General features: G+C 40.1%; 1 protein-coding gene across 1 annotated transcript in view; it reads left to right on the top strand.

Annotated features, from left to right (window-relative positions):
- The first annotated feature begins 2,548 nt into the window (after window positions 1-2,548).
- The window catches only part of ntrk2a (neurotrophic tyrosine kinase, receptor, type 2a), a 227,657-nt gene continuing 209,858 nt past the window's right edge, over window positions 2,549-20,347 (top strand). Inside the window, exon 1 of the mRNA XM_048595207.1 lies at window positions 2,549-3,234. Coding sequence (XP_048451164.1) covers window positions 2,837-3,234 — 398 coding nt within the window. The 5' untranslated portion in view covers window positions 2,549-2,836. The remainder of the gene's footprint in view (window positions 3,235-20,347) is intronic.

Raw genomic sequence — 20,347 nt, 5'->3', positions numbered from 1 at the left:
CTATTTAAAGTAAAATGTTATGATAGCAACTTAACAAGGAGAACATTTGAATTGTTCAGTCTAGAAGTAACAAAGGGATGGATAAGGTCTCCGTCATAGAGTACCTGAGGCAGGTCAGAGTTGGACAATTTCCTATGAATTTATCCATCTCCCTTAAAGTGTTGTGTGTTTGTTCCTAATATTTCAGCCGTACATCTACAGCCCCAAAAATGTCAGTCTTAGCTATTCTCATGATCAAAATTGTCACTTAAACAATTAGTATTTTTCAGAGCTTTGAATGTTGAATTGTAACGTTATATGTTTCGGTTAAGCAATTGGATTATTTATTCACTTGGTGACTTCTTGAAGTATTTGACATTGTAAGATTCCTTGGCCTGATGTTAGCAGGTCAAAACCTGTGACCTGACAAACCTTGTAGATCTGACGGCTTGTTTCATTTTTGCCTCTTTTCCGATGTAGTCTTGACATCGCAGGTGATACCCAGATCCAAACATCTTAAGATCGTTTCCTATTAGAATTTAAATTGTTGCTTGCACCTTCCAAATACATATTGAAATGTGGATGTCGTCTCGCACTCTTGGAATCATTTTTATGTGTTAATTTATGTTTAATGATCATTCGTTTGTGATTTAGAAATTGCGCAATTCACTTGCTTCCGTCTTTTTTTACAATTTTTCGTAGGCACCTGCTTAAATGTGGTTTGCAGCTTCGATTGTCGCTTAAAGAAACTGTCCCTGAGTGAAAGGGAAGAAGACACAGCAAGCAAGATGCGCCCTACCGCAGACGGTCGGGGCTGCAGTGGGGGTTATTTTTGGAAGCTGCAGTTGCTCTATTGTCCGGGAGGTGTCAGACCAGCTCGTCAGACGGCGGAGCTCGTAAAGAACTTGTTTGTTGGATTGCTGCAAAGTGCGAAATCACTGCGGGAAAATTCACTGGGAGTTGCGCGTGTGTGAGAGACGGTGGTGGGTGGGTAGTGAGATTGACAGAGACAATTAGACAGAAAGGGAGGGCAGACATGGGCAACACTTTTGGCAAAATTATTAACCATTCAGTTATGAACATTGTTGAATTTTATGCGCGGACAACTGTGTTTCCTGTTTGAGAACATCAGTGTTAAAGAGCTGTTGTTGACTAAGACAAGGACGTGAGCTTGTAATTTTTGTATTATTTCAACAGACTTGGAGGAAAAGAATAACTGTTCGCAATAACCCAAACGCCTTTCAGACATGTTCTTTTATTAGGCACCATTTAAAAGTCAATGAGCTAAATGTGGGAATTCGATCACGTCTGTGTGTGAATTCATGGTATCATTTCTGACCAAGGCTGTAATTCAACATCTGCGGGTAATATTAACAGTTTTAGCAATTCGACTGGCTGTTATCTACGTCGAACATTGTGATGTCCGTGTCATACTCAAGTGCTGCGGTACCAAAATTAACACATGCATGGAAATGTACACATGCACATATAAACACTTAGATACACACACCCATACATTGGTGTACACACAAATACAAACACACATCCACACACAGATCTACAGCCATAGATACAACAACGCAGACATACACAATATATACACACTCATTCAGATATACATATCCCCACACAGATATACTTATGTACAGATATATGTATTCACATCCACACGCTTGGATATACACTGACCCGCACTCAGATTTACACACCCCTCGCAGATACATATACAGATACATACACCCACACCCAGATATAAACACGCACATCAGCTCACAGTGATATCTCCACACAAACAAATATAGATAAACATGCCTATACAAGTGTGCACAGCTACAAATCTACACTCACGCATATACATATAAATCCACATACACAGATATGCATCTTTGAAGGGCAGTGCAATTCAAATCGGTGCAAAACCTTTGAAATCAAATTTCTTCACCGGACTTGCACCGTCTGGGACGTGATTGTCCTTCAGATAAGATCAGCGGTAGTCCAACAAACAGCAGCATTGGGAGATTTAACGTGCACTGCTTGGTACAGGCGAATTCTAACGGGGCGGGGGGAGACTTCGTCAATTTTCCGGATTACACATTCCTCACACACACTGCAGCTAGATTGTTTATTAGATGGTGCTTGTGAGAAGAGTCGGGAGAACAGATCATTCAGTCTGTTGGTTTTTGTGGCTCACGGTATTGCGCTGGGAGCAGGGACCTGGTTTGGAGCAGGAGATCCGAGTCGCTGGTTACAGTTGCCCTGGTGGGCAGTACATTTCCAACCTCGTGGCCAACGACATCACATTTCACTGCTTCTCGGCTTCTTTACTTTCTTCCCTCTTTTATAGTTTTCTCTATTTGTTTTTGTGGGTGGGAGGGGGAGTTAAAAAACCTTTCCTTCATCCCTTTTCGTGCGTCAGCCGCACGTCATGTACAGCAGCTTCCCGAATTGGATGTTAAAAAATCGAATAGTTTACTGAGGTGGTGGCGGTTTGGGAAGGGGGAGGGAGGCTGGGGGCGGAGAGGATTAAAGAATCCCGGACAGAGCCCCCGGCAGCATCAGGCAGTTTGGGGGGTGGGGGGTGGGGGGACGTTGGTGGCAGGGACTGACTGAGTGAGAGAGAGAGACAGAGTGAGTGACCACTGCGGCAAGAAGAATGCCCCAGAGCCAGGGGAGCACACACTCACTCCAGCTTTCCCGGAACCTCACATAGTGGATGCGGTTCCACAGCGCAGCGGTTCCCTCTGTATCGCTAACAACATTTCGGATCGCCCCCTCCAAGAACTGACAGATAGAGAAAGCTCCTTCACAGGGATTTACAAACGGGAGACATCGTTCTAAAGACCTTGTTTATCTGTATATGCTGCAGATTGCTGTCAGTGAGACCGCATTGCTCTCTATTCGCAATCTACGGATTATTCCAGGTTTACACCAAATACAAAACCACACTCTGCTGGTGGGATCTGCGCCTGCTTTTTTTTTGATTCTACTGGGGAGTCGCTCCCGATCTGGAGTGTGGAGCAGAGACGAGCTGACGATGGCCTCCTCATCTCCGAGGTGTTGCTGCGCTAGCCTCAGGAAGACTGTGGCCAGTCTGCTGTTAGCGCTGCTCGGCACGGTGCTGGCCTTTAGCAGCTTGGTTCTCGCCTGTCCTGCTTCTTGCAGATGTAGCAGTTCCAGGATCACCTGCACTGAACCCGGCATCGTGGCTTTCCCGGTGCTGCCGTCCGCAGCAGAGATGGAGAACATCACAGAAATGTGAGTACCGACTGGACAGGCCGGCCAGTAGCAATAAACATGCGAAATCTCAGTTACTTGTTGTCGATAGAGCTGTTTTGAAATTAGCCGACTAACACCATCAGTGTAATCCATCTCTCACTGTGTTTATTACCAAGCTGAAGATGAACCGTTATATATAAACAGACCCATCCGAGACAGCTCCTAATTGCATTCTCTCCAAGTCCTGTTTTGAAATCGAAAAACAGATACCAATAGCGAGAATCCCGTTAGGAATTTAATTCACAAACCGAATCCAACTTCTCCTTAGCAAAGACACGGTTCCGATTTATTTTAAAACCAAGTATTTGTCGCCTCGAGCAGTAAAGGCTCCCCCCACATACTCAATTGAACCTGCAAATATTCCGGCTCAAAAGAGAGACTGGTTGTGGACAATCTTTCAATCATTTTCACACCGAGCTCACGTTAGACTCGACCTAAGTTAATTTAGTTAACATAATAGTATATTTCTTCGCTGGTGTCTAAAAGAAGACCATTTCGTACTAAAACGTAAAGAATCACGATGCGTCTCGATAGCAATGTTGCTTATTTGGAAATGAATGTTTAAAGGTTGGAGATTACCGTCTGCCAACACCAGCCAGCTTTTAAAACGCATTTTAGGTTTTATGGTTACAAAGTCTACATAGAATAAGTTTTGTTACTCTCCACATACTCTTTATAGCCCCACCATCTCCCTATCCTGAGGATCTTTCTTACTCTTAGGGGACCAAAGTACTTGTTGCACTGAAACAAAAAAAACTTCAAATCGTGTTTATTCTGCCTTTCGTTTCTGTTTGCCTCTTTCTGAATTATATCATGATTCAAATGGTATCAACTACAGGGAGATCTCCGAAGCAGTCATCATTTCCCTTCCAGCGATAACAGTTTGGTTTATTTTGCTTTCCAAGTATTCAGCAAGTTTCCGGTGGAAGGAGAAGACGTCGTTGTTTGTTTACATACTTACTGAAATTGAAAACTTTTCAAACTGACCTCCGAACCTGCGAAAAGGAATGATATCCTCTTACCCTCTTGAGAGAAATATGGTTTTAACTGGCGCCGCTTTCATCCCGGAATTGAATTCGAGTTCTCTTCTCACGGAGCTGACAGCCCTCCGCTCGATCAAAGTTTCCCCAACACCCTCTTCTTCAATTCCCCTCTCTCCATAACCCAACCTCTCTGCCTCTCCTCCCTACATATGCTCTCCTAACCCTCTCTCCCTCTAGACCTTCTCCCTCCATTCCCATTCTCTCCCACTCTACACCCTCTCTCCGCCTACCATCTGCCACCCTCCCTCCAAACACCTCCCCCCTCCATAATCTGTCCCTTCATCACCCCCCCCCTTCCCTCCACACTCTCCAACATCCAACTCCTTCGAAAAAATTCCTCGATCTTCTTTCCCTCCGGCCACTTTCTCTCCAGCCTTTTTCGTTCCACTCTCCATCGACACTTTTCCCCTCTCCACTCTGTTCTCCGCACTTTATTCGGGTCATAGTCTCTATCACCACACTCTGTCCCACTCTATTCTTCTTCACTTGGTCCATCGACACTCCATCAATCCACAGTCCTTCCCTTCACTCTTCCTTCACACATTTTACATCCATTCTCTCTTTTTGCACTCTTCCGCCCTTCACATTCTATCCATTCACTATCTCCCTCCACTTTTTGCTATTCCATTCTCTGGTTCAACGTCCTTTACTTCTACACATCTACATACTGTTTCACTAAGCTCACCTAGTCCACAGACAACAAGGTGCAGGGCTCTCTGCTCCTATGATGCTGCTTGGCCTGCTGTGTTCATCCAGCCCTGCACCTTGTTGTCTCGGATTCTCCAGCATCTGCAGTTTCTACTATCTCTCACCTAGTCCACACTTCCTTTGCACTCACGCCCTCCTCGCTGTCTCTCCACACTTGGACTTAATATTTTCTCCATCTTCTCTCCCTCCATATTCTCCCACCACCACCCCCATTACTGTTTCCAATGCATTCTGTCCCTCCAGACTCTCTCCATCCACAACGTTCCTCCTCAACTCTGCTCCTCTACACTCTCCCTCTCCATCCTGACAAGTTTCAGTTTGAGCCCAAGTACACAGATCTAACTCAGGATCAGCTGCGGCTTACAGCCAGGACTGTTCATGAATATTGCAGCGTTGCCGCCCCGGATACTGTATGCAAACAGGCTCCTTTAGATGTCTTCTTGTTGCACAAAATAAATGATTTAAAACATATCTGGTGAACATTTCTATTCAGTGAATAAGCAGGAATGATTGCAGGTGCCTTGGTGATTTTAATCTGTCATTTTAATATATTATTTAGTGATGAGAAATCCTTTAAACCCCATCTCTCAAGACGGTGTTGGGCCCAACAAGATTCGAGTTCAGCCGATCGTGGTCACTGGGGCTCAGAACTCCAAAACAAATCCCTTGGTCCCGACTGTCACTTTTACCGCTGGATCAAAATCGATTCTTCAGAATTAGCTTAGAGTACAGATAGCCCTCTCATGTCAAATCCTCAAACTGCGCTTTTCACTTCCTCAGGTGCCGAGATTAGATTAATACTTATGAAGACATTTCACTGGTTAACAACATTTATATTCGTGTGTTTTCTTTCCGGGCAAACTTTTTTTTTGCTAGTACTTAAAACAGTGAGGGACCCATCCAGAGTTTGAGGTGACCACTAGAATACCACGCACCACTTGCAGATGAGATAAACGACCGGTTGCACTGAACGAATATTCATGGCCAAACGGCAAAAATACTCATGCCAACACAATTCACTGTTGTTTCCGATAAGCAAGCGTCAGCATAGAAAGCAGCGAGGCATTTTGGCACGGGGTACTCATTCAGTGACGAGTTACATTGTGAATTCACTCCTCCCATTTAATCTGCAGAGGAAACGTTATCTCTGGCAGATCCCCAAAGGTAATCAAGTAAACTCCAGAATATTCATTCATCGTTAGAGCTTTATCATTCAATCTGGCTTTGACAGCCCACAGACGGAATTCTCTCTTACCCTGCCCCAAAACAGTTCCATGAAAATTATTCCGTTTATACCTGCACCTGTCCCATTTAAATGTTTTCTAGCACCTTCCTAAAAAAAAAGCAGGATAAAAGTCTGATCTTCTATCCTTTAAGTACCTGATATTCATCAAATTTGCAGTTAGGAAATCGTTTATTTTGAGTGTAAAGAGCTCAAGATAAGATATTAATTTGGTTTAAATGAATCGCTGGCCCACTACCTGACAGTGTAGAAAAAAAATTCAAAGCTTTTGAAATTTATTTGACAGAAAAAATATTTTCATGGAGATGATTTTATAACTTTCCAGTATTATTAATCTAACCTGTTGTAATTTAGATTTAAAATAGCATTATAAATAGTATATAGTAGGATTCTGAAAAAAATGCCAAGATATTATAAAGTTATATATAACTGTGACAGAGTTTGGAACATATTAGAGCAGCAGAATATTTATTTTTGTAGAACTCAGGACTCTTTAAGTGTTTATGTTTACATATGGGGCCCAGCGGGATATGCAAAAAGCTAAATGGAAATCAATACTACTCTGGGTTAAGATACTGTGCACAGCTACTGAGTGGGTGACCCTTAATCACAAGATAACTGATGAAAAATATCAGTCTACTTATAAAACAGTTGAAATGTTTTAACATATAGTCAGCCAAATGAATTAGTGATTGGATAATAATTTCTAATTACATTAAACCACTTGCCCTAAAGCAAGGAATTTTTACATCTATCAAAATTTCCCTGTCAACATTTAAAATTTTGAAATGTAATGTTGCTGCAATTAAGTAATAAACCAAAGATCAAATCAATATGCTGAAAGTGCACCAGGGTTGTCAAATTCCTGATTGTCCTGCAAATACCCAGTTCCAAAATTAGAGAACTGTATTAAGGCAAACTACTGCAAGCTGAGAATTTACAAACATACACACACACACACACACATTTTCAAAATAATACCTGATAGATCTGTACCTTGTGGAAATTCATAATTTTTTGTATTGTTTGATTCATCATTTTATCCTTAGTTCATGGTTTAAGTATCCAAATGTTCTATAATGTTCTTTTTTCAATTGATAGCATTCCACGACCTTGAGCATCAAGGTTTAAATTATTAAAGAGGTATTATGCTACATTTTCTGATTTAGATTTGCTCAAGTTTCAGCCTAGGACATAGGGAGACAGGGAATTTATTCACTTTACCAATTGACTTGGGGAAAGACCAGTGAAAATGAAAAAGTGCAAGTGACTGAACTTCAATACAAGGATGCTTTTTTTGTGCATTTCAAAGAGATTCAGAGAGATGCAGATGAAATGTCAAGGAAAGAAGCATGAAAGAGAGTGTATACTCTTGTAAAGGTGGGAGAGGATGCGAGACATAATGTCATTGAATGAGAAAATGTCATCATAAAGGACAGAGAAAGAAACAACAATGCAATTAATGAAGGAATAGAAACAAATATATTGACTGATACGGAAAATAACAGAATTTATGATAGAGGGCAAAAAATAGGCTGGATATCATATAGGAAAAAGTAAGATACATGGATTAAGAAAAGAATATGATATAGTAAGAAAATCTGGAAGTGTGAAATAAAAATGTGTTTAAAACTGGTAGGTGTATTGTATGTTAAAAAAATCACAAACAAGCTCTTGAAAGACATGGCTCAAATTGAAAGACATTGTCATATAAACAGCCATGAATTTCATTAAGACAGATGCAGTGGTTGCACTGAACGTATACCGTATACTCATGGAAAACTGCTCTGCGATATTACACTATGTTGAGAAATGTCTTGTTTTGCTAAAGGCAAAGTGATGGAAGAGGAGAAGAAAGAACAATTGAAAAATGGTGAACTCAGCAGGATTGAAAGACAAGACATAAATATTCAGACAGACATTCAGATGTTACAATGAAATAAAAACTAAAACAATCGAGGTCGCTTCAGCTCGATACAAGTAGAGTGGGAGAGATTACATAAACAGTTATATGGACAATGGTTCTGTGGATTGTAAGCATTCAGGCAAGATTAAAAAGAATGATGCAGCAGTGCCAATGACAAAGAGGATAGGTGTAATTATTAAAATATAATTGTTAACAAAATTATGACCATTACTGTCACTTGTTGGATTCAGCCAAGTAATTAACAAAAAAGAGATTTTGTAGAAGATTCTTCTCATTTATTATAACTCAAAGTGGTGCCGTGTTGTGGGAAACTTATCTGTATCCTAACCATGCCACAGAATAAAAAATGTTTTTGTACATAATATAATCTTAACTAGTGGCAACAACAAGTCATGCAGGAAAAAGCGGGAGGGGGTGCGGTGATGGTGAAATCAGCTGCAATTTTATTTATGCAGATAACACATGTAAATAGAACAATTGACTAAATAACTATTTGTCATGACTTGTGTCTGATAATGTTTCCTTTTTTACAGTGCTTGAACTATAAACCAAAAGAGAGATTAATTACATTTGTTATATCCTATTCTGACACAGAGAAGGAATTCCCCTTTTAAAGCACCTGATGAACCAGTCAAATTACAATGTTTCCAATTACAGGATATTTTGTAATTCAGTTGGGGCTATTCAAAGCTTAACTGCTCTAGTCAGACATTTTATTAATTTTGGTCAATATATTATTGCTGAAAGTAAAATGGGAGGAGAATTACAGTGGAGTTTAGTAACTCATCAGAAAAACATAAATGAAGGCAACCTATGTTGAGCTATTGAATGATAAGAAACACCTACTGCTACTTTCATGTCAAGATTTTCATTTTAACCAAATTTAGAACAAAAGGGACATAACCAAAGAGATTGTGGAAAAGATATAAATTTCCTGAAATGCTTCTCTGGGGATACCTATCTATGGAATGAAATTAGCAGCACTTTGGCTGTAGACTACGGTGGTAATAAACCTAAAGCTTGACTCAGAGGAACAGTGCTTACTGCATGAGTGTGAAATTGTAGTTTCCTGTGCTTTCTCTATGCATGAGCTTATCACTGACTACGAGAGCTCCACTGACATTGGCTAAACCATTCCTCAGCACTGTGGAATTCACAGCACAAAAGAGGGCCATTTGACCAATCATACTTGTGCTGGTTTTTATGCAGTCAGTTAAAATTGAATCTCCAAAAAGAAATTGATGAAAAGAAATTTCAAATTTAATGTGTAGACAAGAATTGTTGTTCTACAGGTGAATTGACAATAATTTAATATTTTTCCGTTAGACATCTTAGGACATTTATTTTACTGGACACCAAATATTTTTGCTATTGTCATTGGGGTAAAATAATGATTGAACCGCAAAGATAAGTAGAATTGTCAAACTATACATATTACAGTTTTATGGAGTATGATATGAAAGTGCAGCTGGATCTCAGAAGATTAACACTCACCTTCTGAACATGAAACATAATGCAAATTAATAATTTCAGAAAGCACGTTTATGGTTGTGTTTAAAAAATGAAAAGGAAAATTTATATGCCTTTTTATCTTCAGTTCAAATGATAGTATAACTACTGGTGTTTGACTTTGATGTTCAGCTCACAGATGAGAATTGTACACTCAGTCCTCTTTATCCACTGACTTGCCACCCACAAATCCACATTTTGGCGAAGTTGGCCCCAGACCCCACCTTTTTGCTTTCTTATTGACTTGTCTGGTCTGATCGTGTAGTTATTCATGGTACATAGCAGACTTACCAAGGAGTAGTATCCTCAATTCTTGTTATCTGCGGCAAGTCCATGCCTCTATCCTCCAAAGATAATGAGGATTTGGTGCACTACAGACCGACTTTTGTCTGACTCATTTCAAGGAGTTGCAACTGTAAAGCTTTATGTCTTCTTTGACATTTATACAGAGCTGTACACTCCTAAGAACCAATTATTACTGCTACAGGAGCACAGACGTGATTAAATTCTCTATTAATATTTTTAAAATTCTTATAATATGCATAAAGTTTCCTGGAGGCTCTGTAGATCATCTAGGCACCTTTAAAATATAGTGTTGTGCCAGACTGGAATGATGCTGGAAATGCTGTGAATCAGAAACAATGTGGAATGGTGTCTTGGATAGGGACACATTCAGATGACACTTGAGTCTTTAGCGGTGCTTATTGTGTCCATATGCAGTTTCAGATCAAACCAAAAGAACAGTTTAGCTGTGACTAATGGCATCCAAATTTATATGTTGTGTTTTCAATTGAAAATATTATTTATCAAGGAATGAAATATTAATCCATCTTCAATAGTATTGATCACAATTAGTCAGGTAATACAATTTCTTATGGTAGCAGAATTGGTTTACTGTCTGATGCAAGGCATAGTGGAGTGAAAAATGTATAAGCCAGTTCTTTCTATTCATGTTGCTAAGGTGCTTGATCTTGACTGTGTGTTGAAAGCCACAAACTCCAATTGCAGTAATCGGTCAATTATAGGTTAATTACTGTTGCTGAGGGAAGTTTGCAGATTGATAGGTTCTTCTATTTCCCAGCTATGGGTTTTTCATATTGTCCCTACCTCTGAGGCAGGAGACCTAAGTTAAAGTCTCACCTGATCCAAAGGTGTGTAATAACAACTCTGAACAGGTTGATTAGAAAATGTCTATATTTTCCAGCTTCAGATCAGCATAAAATTGCTGCTGTGCCAGGAGAGTAGCACAACAAGACTTGCTGAACACGTAACCAATAGGGTGATGGATTGAAGCTTTCCTGTAAAGCTTTTTTACTGCAGTGGTAGTGTCCAGGTTCAAGTCCCAACTGTCCCAAAGGTATTTCATAACATGTCCAAACAGGTTGACTGAAACATTGTTTAAAAACACTGTTCTCCAGTCTATCTTTTGAAATGTAATGGATTCAAAAATATATACACAAATAGATGAATGGACTGTCTCCATGAATCACACTAACTATTTTGACAAGAATGACAAAGTCTTAAGTAGATTATGGTGAACCTTATGTCTAATGATTGGTGAATGTCTCCAATATGTTCACTACATTTGTAGCTGAGTAAATGGTTGAAGCTGTTGTCCCATTTTGTCTTTGTTTTTTGTTGTTACGTTAATGAATATAATAGATGGTCAGAATCTATGAATTGTGAAATATAAGAATGTTTGGTAAAGACTATATTGTTTACTTCTCACAGAATAGTTTCTTCACTTCTTCCCAAAATCATGAAGAACTTGTATAAGAGGCGGTGATAGTGACTTAATGTCAATGTGACTGTGACTTATTCAGTTTTGGCTGCTTTTATTCAACAGGGTGTGTAAGGAGCTGGCCAACTTGATGTATTTGTTGTAACAACTAGTCAGGTTGCTGTCAGGACGTTGCCAAAGGGAGAAGCCAAACCATTGAATTTAAATAGAAAAAAAACAGTTGTGTGATTTATTCAACTTTATGTTTGATCGTGGCTGTGTTTGAATTCTCAGACATTGCACTAGAGCTATTTATCAGCTGTCTCCTTCAAAGCAAGTGTTTGTTTGGAAGATTGAGGGTTGATGTTCAATATGGATAGTTTTCATACTTAGGCTGAAAAGGAAATAAACTATAATACAATGAAATTACTTATGGATATGCACAGTAGTTTTCTATTAGTTACTATTATAATGCCAGCTTAATTTAACAATTATTGTAAAATATAGACATATTTTCCTGTTATCATTTGCTCATTCTCATGGTTAACTTGGAACTTAAAACCTTAAGATGTGAAATAGGGTAATACTATTCTTCCATATACAAGGCAGATCCCACTATTGGAAAGAATAGTAGCAGAACTTAGATGAAACCGAATGATATTGCTCGCTACCAATGCAAGCTATAAATTTTACTGTAATATGCAATAATAGGGAGAGCTGGGCCACATCCATGATGGTAGCCTGAAAGTGTGAAATCAAGTCTATGTAGGACAAAAAAGTAAAACCCATAAGTTTAACACAGCAATTCCTTAGTGCATCTATTCCCTGTAGAAGTAATACATTTGTCAAAAAAATACACAGCTAAAGGACTGAGGGCTCATTTTTGCTAAGCATTGTTCTCCTTAAGCTCATTTGATAGGTTTAATGTTTTTGGTTGCCAAGCAAGTGTTTGTGCAGAATTGAAAATATAAAGATCCTACAGGTTCAGATGAATAAAATGATTGGCAGGCATGACAACAAAATTTAACTTTTTTAAATTTAATTTTGTGAGGCATGGGCACAGCTGGCTGGCCAGCATTTATTGCCCGTCCCTAGTTGCCCTTGTGAAGGTGGTGCTGAGCTGCCTTCTTGAACTGCTGCAGTCCACCTGCTGTGGGTTGACCCACAATGCCATTACGGAGGGAATTCCAGGATTTTGACCAAGTGACAGTGAAGAAACGGTGATGTATTTCCAAGTCAGGATGATGAGTGGCTTGGAGGGGAACTTGAAGGTGGTGGTGTTCCCATATATCTGCTGCCCTTGTCTATCTAGATGGAAATGGTCATGGGTTTGGAAGGTGCTGTTTGAGGATCTTTGGTGAATTTCTGCAGTACATCTTGTAGATAGTACACATTGCTGCTACTGAGTGTCAGTGGTGGAGGGAGTGAAGGCTTGTGGATACAGTGCCAGTCAAGTGGGGTGCTTTTTCCTGGATGGTGTCAAGCTTCTTGACTGTTGTTGGGGCTGCAGTCATCCAGGCAAGTGGGGAGTATTCCATCATGCTCCTGACTTGTGCCTTGTGGACAGGCTTTCGGGAGTCAGGAGGTGAGTTACTCACCGCAGTATTCCTCACCGCCTCTGACCTGCTCTTGTAGCCACTGTGTTTATGTGGTGAGACCAGGTGAGTTTCTGATCAATGATAGCCCCCAGGATGTTGATAGTGGGGGATTCAGTGATGGTAACACCATTGAATGTCAAGGGATAGTGGCTAGATTTTCTCTTATTGGTGATGGTCATAGCCTGGCATTTGTGTGGCATGAATGTTACTCGCTACTTGTCAGCCCAAGTCTGGATACTGTCCAGATCTTGTTGCATTTGGACATGGACTGTGAATGGTGCTGAACATTGTGCAATCATCAGCGAACATCCCTACTTCTGACCTTATGATGGAGGGAAGTTCATTGATAAAGCAGCTGAAGATAATTCGGCCTAAGACATTACCCTGAGGAACTCCTGCAGAGATTTCCTGGAGATGAGATTACTGACCTCCAACAACCACGATCATCTTCCTATGTGTCAGGTATGACTCTAACCACTGGAAAATTTGCCCCCCGAGACCCATTGATTCCAGTTTTGCTAGGGCTCTTTGATGCCACACTTGGTTGAAAACAGCCTTGATGTCAGGGGCTGTCACTCTCACCTCACCTCCGGAATTCAGCTCTTTTGTCCATGTTTGAATCAGATCGGAACACAAACTGAGTGTAGGTGAGCAGGTCATTGCTAAGCAAGTGCTGTTTGGTAGCACTGTTGATGACGCTGTCCATCGTATTACTAATGCTAGAGAGTAACCTGATGGGGTGGCAATTGTTGGGTTGGATTTGGGTGGAAAGATTACAATGCTGTCAGGTAGATGCCAGTATTGTAGCTATACTGGAACAGCTTTGTTTAGGGCACGTTAAGTTCTGGAGGAAATACCTTGAGTACTATTTCTGGAATGTCTTCAGGGCCCATAGCCTTTGTAGCATTCAGTGCCCCAACTGTTTCTTGATATTATGTGAATTGAATTAGCTAAAGACCAGCACATATGATGCTGTATACCTCTGGAGGAAGCCAAGATAAATTATCCATTCAGCACTTCTGGCTGGAGATTGTTGTAAATACTTCAACTTTATCTTTTTTCCTGAGTTGCTAGGCTCCATTCTTGAGGATGGGGATATTGTGAAGGCCCCTCCTCCAGTGAGCTGTTTGATTATCCACCATGTTTCATGACTGAATGTGACAGGGCTGCAGAGCTGAGATCTGATCTGTTAGTTATGGGATCACTTAGCCTAGCCCATGACTTGCTGCCTATGCTGTTTGGCATACAAATAGTCTGTGTTGTAGCTTCACCAAGTTTGACACCTCATTTTTAGATATGTCTGGTGCTTCTCCTGGCATGCCTTCGTGCACTCTGCATTGAGCCAGGGTTGATTCCCGGTCTGATGTTAATGGTTGAGTGGGTGAAATGTCAGTCTATGAAGTTACAGATTGTGTTGGAATACAATTTGGCTGCTGCTATTGATGGCTCATAGCATGTCATGGATACCCAGTCTTGAGTCTGTTTGAAACCTACACCATTTAGCACAGTGCTAGTGTCACACAACATGATGGAGGTTATCCTTAATGCAAAGATGGGACTTTAGCCCCAAGAGTGCTGTGTGGTGATCACTCTTACCAATACTATCATAGATGGACAAAACTTTGGCAGGCAGATTAGTGAGGACGAGATCAAGTATGTTTTTCCCTCTAGTTGGTTTTGTCATCACATGCCACAGACTCAGTCTAGCAGCTATGTCCTTTAGGATTCAACCAGCTCGAGCAGTAGCGTTGCTGCTGACCCATGCTTGGTGATGGATATTGAAGCCTTCATTCAGAATACATTCTGTGTCCTTGTCATCTTCTGTGCTTCCTCTAAGTGATGTTCAACATGGTGGAGTACTGATTTATCAGCTGAGGGAGAATGGTATATGGTAATTAGTAGGAGATCTCCCTGCCCATACTTGACCTGATGACATGATATTTCATGGTATCCAGAGTAAATGACTTCCAGGCTAACTCCCTCTCAACTATCAACCACTATGTTGCACTTCTGGTGGGTTCGTCCTGCTGGTGGGGCAGGATGTACCTAGAGATGGTAATGATGGTTTCTGCGACATTGCCTGTAAGGTATGAATCTGTGAGTATGACTATGTCAGCATAGACAGTAATCAAGTACATAGCTCTGTGTCTGGAGTAACATATAGGCCCAGACCAGGTAAGGATGGTAAATTTCCTTCCCTGAAGGGCATTAATGAACCAGATTTTTTTTTTTTGACATTCCATAGTTCCGTGGTCATCATTAGATTTTAATTTTAGATTTTTTAAAAATTCAATTTCCACTCTGCTTTGGTCTAATCTGAACTCTGGTCCCCAGAGCCTTACTCGGATTTCTGGATTACTAATTCAGTGACAAAGCCATTATACCATGGCCTCCCCTTATTTATTTGTGATGTGGAGGTGCCGGTGTTGGATGAGGGTGGACAAAGTTAAAAGTCACATAACACCAGGTTATAGTCCAACAGGTTTATTTGAAATCACAAGTTTTCAGAGTGTAGCCCCTTCATCAGATGAAGTGACAGGGAAGCACACAGACACAGAATTTATAGGCAGAGAGATCAAGGGCAGGGAGAGCAGAAGATCATACATATGGTGTGAGTGGAGTGTCGAATAATAAGTCTCTGCAGGTGATCAAAATTGTCAGAGAGTAAAGTATCAACAACTGAATAACAAATGAAGGGATGACCTATAGCAGAACCCCCTGTAGTCAGTTCCTCCAGTTTTCTTCCATTGTTTCATGAAGGTGCTCAGGTTAATTCAGGCTTGATTGAAGTTTGTCTTATCCAGCAATACTCTATATTCTTCATGTGCTAACCCAGACATAGAATGTCTTATTCATTTTTATTTCATTTCCAGATCATTATTTCAATGCTGTCCTGGCCAGTCTCTCATCTTTCAATCTCCATAAATGTCAACTCAATCCAACTGTACTGTCCTAATCCTTTTGAAAACCTGCTGATCTGTTCCAACTTTCTTTTCTGACTAACATTGATTACTGATAACTAACTGCTCCAATCTGAAATATTTAAACCTTTTAGTGGCTATGCTTTATGTAAACTTCTCCAAACCTTCTACACACAGATTTCTTTGTTCCTCCAATTCTGGCCTCTTTCATATTCCTTATACATAACCCTTACCCTGCGCATGGCACTCCCTTCTGAACAGTGCCATGTGTGTCCAACACCACATGGAATTCACAGACAAAGGAGGTTGCTCAGCACCACTTGATCTTGAAGGTAATTAGGAATGGCAGTACCATTTGGTTTTGCCAGAAAACCTTCATCCCATTAAGGAATAAATAAAAAAAAGTTGTCTGAATCATCACTAAAATGCACTTAAACTTTACAAATTGCCTTAGGACAATCAGGTCAAACCATTGTCTATTGTGAATTATTCTTATCCTTGTTTTGTGGAGGATAAAAGAGAGTGATGCAGTGAGTATTCTGACTTTTGTTAGGTAGCAGCACTATGTAATTTGTCATGAACCCATCTTGTGAACCAAATGAATCCTGACACAGCTTGAGGCCACAGTGATCAGAGCGACAGGTGATGTCCTGATCTGGTTATCCTCTGACGGAGAGAGGAAATTTTGCTCTAATGATGTGCCAAGAGGTAGTAAGATATGCTGGGGAATATAAGTTTCCCAGACATGGTTATTTTGGTTTTGGCATTTTAGCCTTCCCAATATTTTTCCAACTCTGTCCATCATTTCCGGTACAGTGGAGTTCTAACGCTTAACTATTGTCATTTTAGAGTCCATCTTCCTTCTCATTGTCACACTTGTGGAACATTTTACTCAACACCCCCAATCAGTTTTAAATAGGGAATCCATCTTCCTTCTTAATTTGGTGGTAAATCATTTTTTTCTTACTGGAGAATCCTCCTGGACCTTTTGGTGATACATCTGCTCCCTCATTTCCTCCGTAGGAACTCTTTGCTTACTCAGTGGAGAATTTATACATATTTAAATTCCTCCACCACAGTGGATACTCAGCTTTATTAATGACATACAACACATGGCAGAATACCCAATCCTATTAAGTTTATTTTTTGCCATCTTTCTTTTGATTTTATAATTTCCTTAGTAAATCTCATTGCAACACCATAAACATTAACTGTGGTTTCATATCAGCAACTGCAAAATCTCTGATACTCAAACTGAGATTTTAAAACTAAGATCACTTGCTTTTATCCCAAGACATAGACATCCTCTGAAAATCACACTAAAAAATGCATTGTTTACTTTTTATTGTTTTAGCAAAAGTATTACTCTTTTCTTTAAATGGCTTAATGCCAATGAATACAGGAGACAGAGAAATGGCATGCAAGTGCAAATGAATTATATACTTGACTGCTAATATCACACGGATTACCAAGTTGATAATGATTAAATGAATGCTAAAATATCAATTATTGATCTCTTCTACAGCAAAGAAGACTGTTTGAATTCTATCTCACTGGTCTGCAAAGAGGTCAACCCAACAGGTGTTTGAACAGATAATGTCACATATCTTTGGAAAGGTGCCTTAGGGATTGTGGGAGCATCTTAAGTAAAATCAGAGAAAATCAGTTTGTGGCAGATCTTCTGCTGGATATATTCATGGCTGAAGTGTTATTCATTGTAATATGTTTGCATTGAATATGTGCCATTTGTTAGAATTGGTCTTCACAATTAATGACAGTTCAGATCCCTTAGTTCAGTGAAAAATGGGAAAGAAAACATCCTTTTAGAGATGTCTAAAACAAAGTTAACCTTTAACTTATACTACACACTAGTAATGATTAAATCCTGAGCAGAATCACCTAATCTTCCTGTTTATTTCAAGTAAGTTAATGTATTCACTAAAAAGAGAAAAAAAAGAACTTCAGATGTCAACACAAAATGCTTGTACATGATTATTTCAGAGTGCACTTTAAAGGCAATATGACTTTATGAACATAGTTCATGCTTCTTGTTTCAATGTACATTACCTGCTTTTTATTAATCTATCTTAAATCAGCCATTCAACTTGTCCAAATCCTTTCAATTTAGCCGATCCTTGTCACGTGATCACACGGTTTAACTTAATCAGTAAATTTTATAGTACAAGATGGAGCCCGTTCCCCCTTACGATAAAATCATGAATTGGTTGCAACTCAAAAGGAGGTCATTTGACCTTTTGTGAATATTTATGAATAGTGTGAACAGTTAGCAAAGTGAGCAATGTTAACACTAGAAGGTTACATACCTTGATAGATTATGAATATTAGTAAGCATTTTTAAGTAAGGCACAGACCCTCTATTCTGACCAACAATGGTCCTTAATTAACAATCTCCAAATAACATATCCTACCCAGCAGTAGGATACATCATTTGTCTACCTTGCTTCAATAAGTAAGGCTTGCTGCTCCTGGCAATTTCCTTAGGGATTCTGTAGTCTAGTTAGGGTGTTTCTGCTGATTTCCACTGAAGTGAAGGTGGCTGATTGGAAGAACCTGAAAAGACCTGTCATGTCTCTTTTAGTTTGAGAGTACCAATTGTATACATAACACGTGGAAACTTCAATGCTTCTAGAGGAAGATAACTTTGTGCGTCAGTCTAGGATAGGTTTAAAACCAATTCCTATAGTAATGGGCTACCCTCCTGTGACACCCGACATCCTGTTTGATTTTTTTTTTAACAATCAATCAATGATCTTTCAGACAGGGAAAATTTATTCTGTTGGTCTGTAAAGGGGATTTTCTCTGATTCATGATTTCTGTCCTGGCTACTAAGTGACAGAATGGCTACCAGTGGATATGAAATAGCGTAGCACAAGGTAAACTGGAGATTCAAATTTCACCCTGACTTCTCTTGAGTTGTCTTTGTTTTCCTGTATTTCTCACTGACAGAGGTTGGGAATGGGTGTGGCTGTTCAAGCTGTTCAAACGTACCCTTAAAACTCCTATTTCCTTTATATAGACCATCGCTTCTTTCATAATTCATTTTGGAAGGTCAAATTTGAATGCAGAATACAGGGTTAATGGCAGGATTCTCAGCTGTGTGGAGGAACAGAGGGATCTTGGGGTCCACATCCATAAATTCCTCAAAGTTGCTACCCAAGTTGATAGGGTTGTAAAGAAGACGTATGGTGTGTTGGCTTTCATTGGCAGGAGAATTGAGTTTAAGAGCTGCGAGGTTATGCTGCAGCTCTATAGAACTCTGGTTAGAGCACACTTGGAATATTGTGTTCAGTTCTGGTCACCTCATTATAGGAAAGATGTGGAAGCTTTAGAGAGGGTGCAGAGGAGATTTACCAGGATGCTGCCTGGACTGGAGGGCAGGTCTTATGAGGAAAGGTTGAGGGAGCTAGGGCTTTTTTCATTGGAGCGAAGAAGGATGAGAGGTCACTTGATAGAGGTGTACACGATGATGAGAGGCATAGATAGAGTAGATGGTCAGAGACTTTTTCTCAGGGCAGAAATGACTATTATGAGGGGGCATAATTTTAAGGTGATTGGAGGAAGGTATAGGGGAGATGTCAGAGGTAGGTTCTTCACACAGAGAGTGGTGGGCATGTGGAATGCGCTGCTGGCAGTGGACAGTGGAGTCAGATACTTTAGAGACTTTTAAGCGACTCTTGGATAGGCACATGGAGGATATTAAAATGTAGGGTATGCAGGGTAGATTGATCTTAGTAGGATAGTAGGTCGGCACAACATCGTGGGCCGAAGGGCATGTACTGAGCGGTACTGTTCTATGTTCTATGTTCTAAAATAGAAACAGTGAACATTCTTCAGCAACAAAATGTGTAATGTAACTGGCAAAAAACAACCAGCTGAGCTCATATTGAAAACTATTTCCTGGCACTGGTTGAACAGTTTCTCATCTGTTCTACAGATTATTTCCATGTTGGTTGGTAACTTGCTGGAGGTGAGGTACAATATTGTAATGATGAAAATAGAGAAGAAGGTTCCTGCAATAACACAACTTTGTTTGACCCCTTGTTTGTTTTTGACGAAATACCTGAAGATGGTTGACCCTTGCACACTACCCCGTGAGGAACTGCAGAGATATCCTGTAGCTGAGTTCATTGATCTCCAACAGCTACAACCATCTTTGTACTAGTGTCATGATCATGGTATCCTAGAAGTTGGCCAAGATGTATCATCCACTCTGCACTTATGGCTGAAGATGGTTCTAAATCCTTCACTTTGTCACTTGCATTAATGGTGTGTGCTGCTAGCACTGACAATAGGAATGTTAATGAAGTTTCCACACTCTTTTATAGAATCATAGAATCACAGAAGCATTACAGCATAGAAAAAGGCCACTTGGTTCATCATGCCTGCACTGGTTCTCCAAGCA

Source organism: Rhincodon typus, chromosome 3, assembly GCF_021869965.1.
Source record: "Rhincodon typus isolate 14 chromosome 3, sRhiTyp1.1, whole genome shotgun sequence".
NCBI lineage: Eukaryota > Metazoa > Chordata > Chondrichthyes > Orectolobiformes > Rhincodontidae > Rhincodon > Rhincodon typus.
This window is presented reverse-complemented; position numbering and strand designations above follow the sequence as displayed.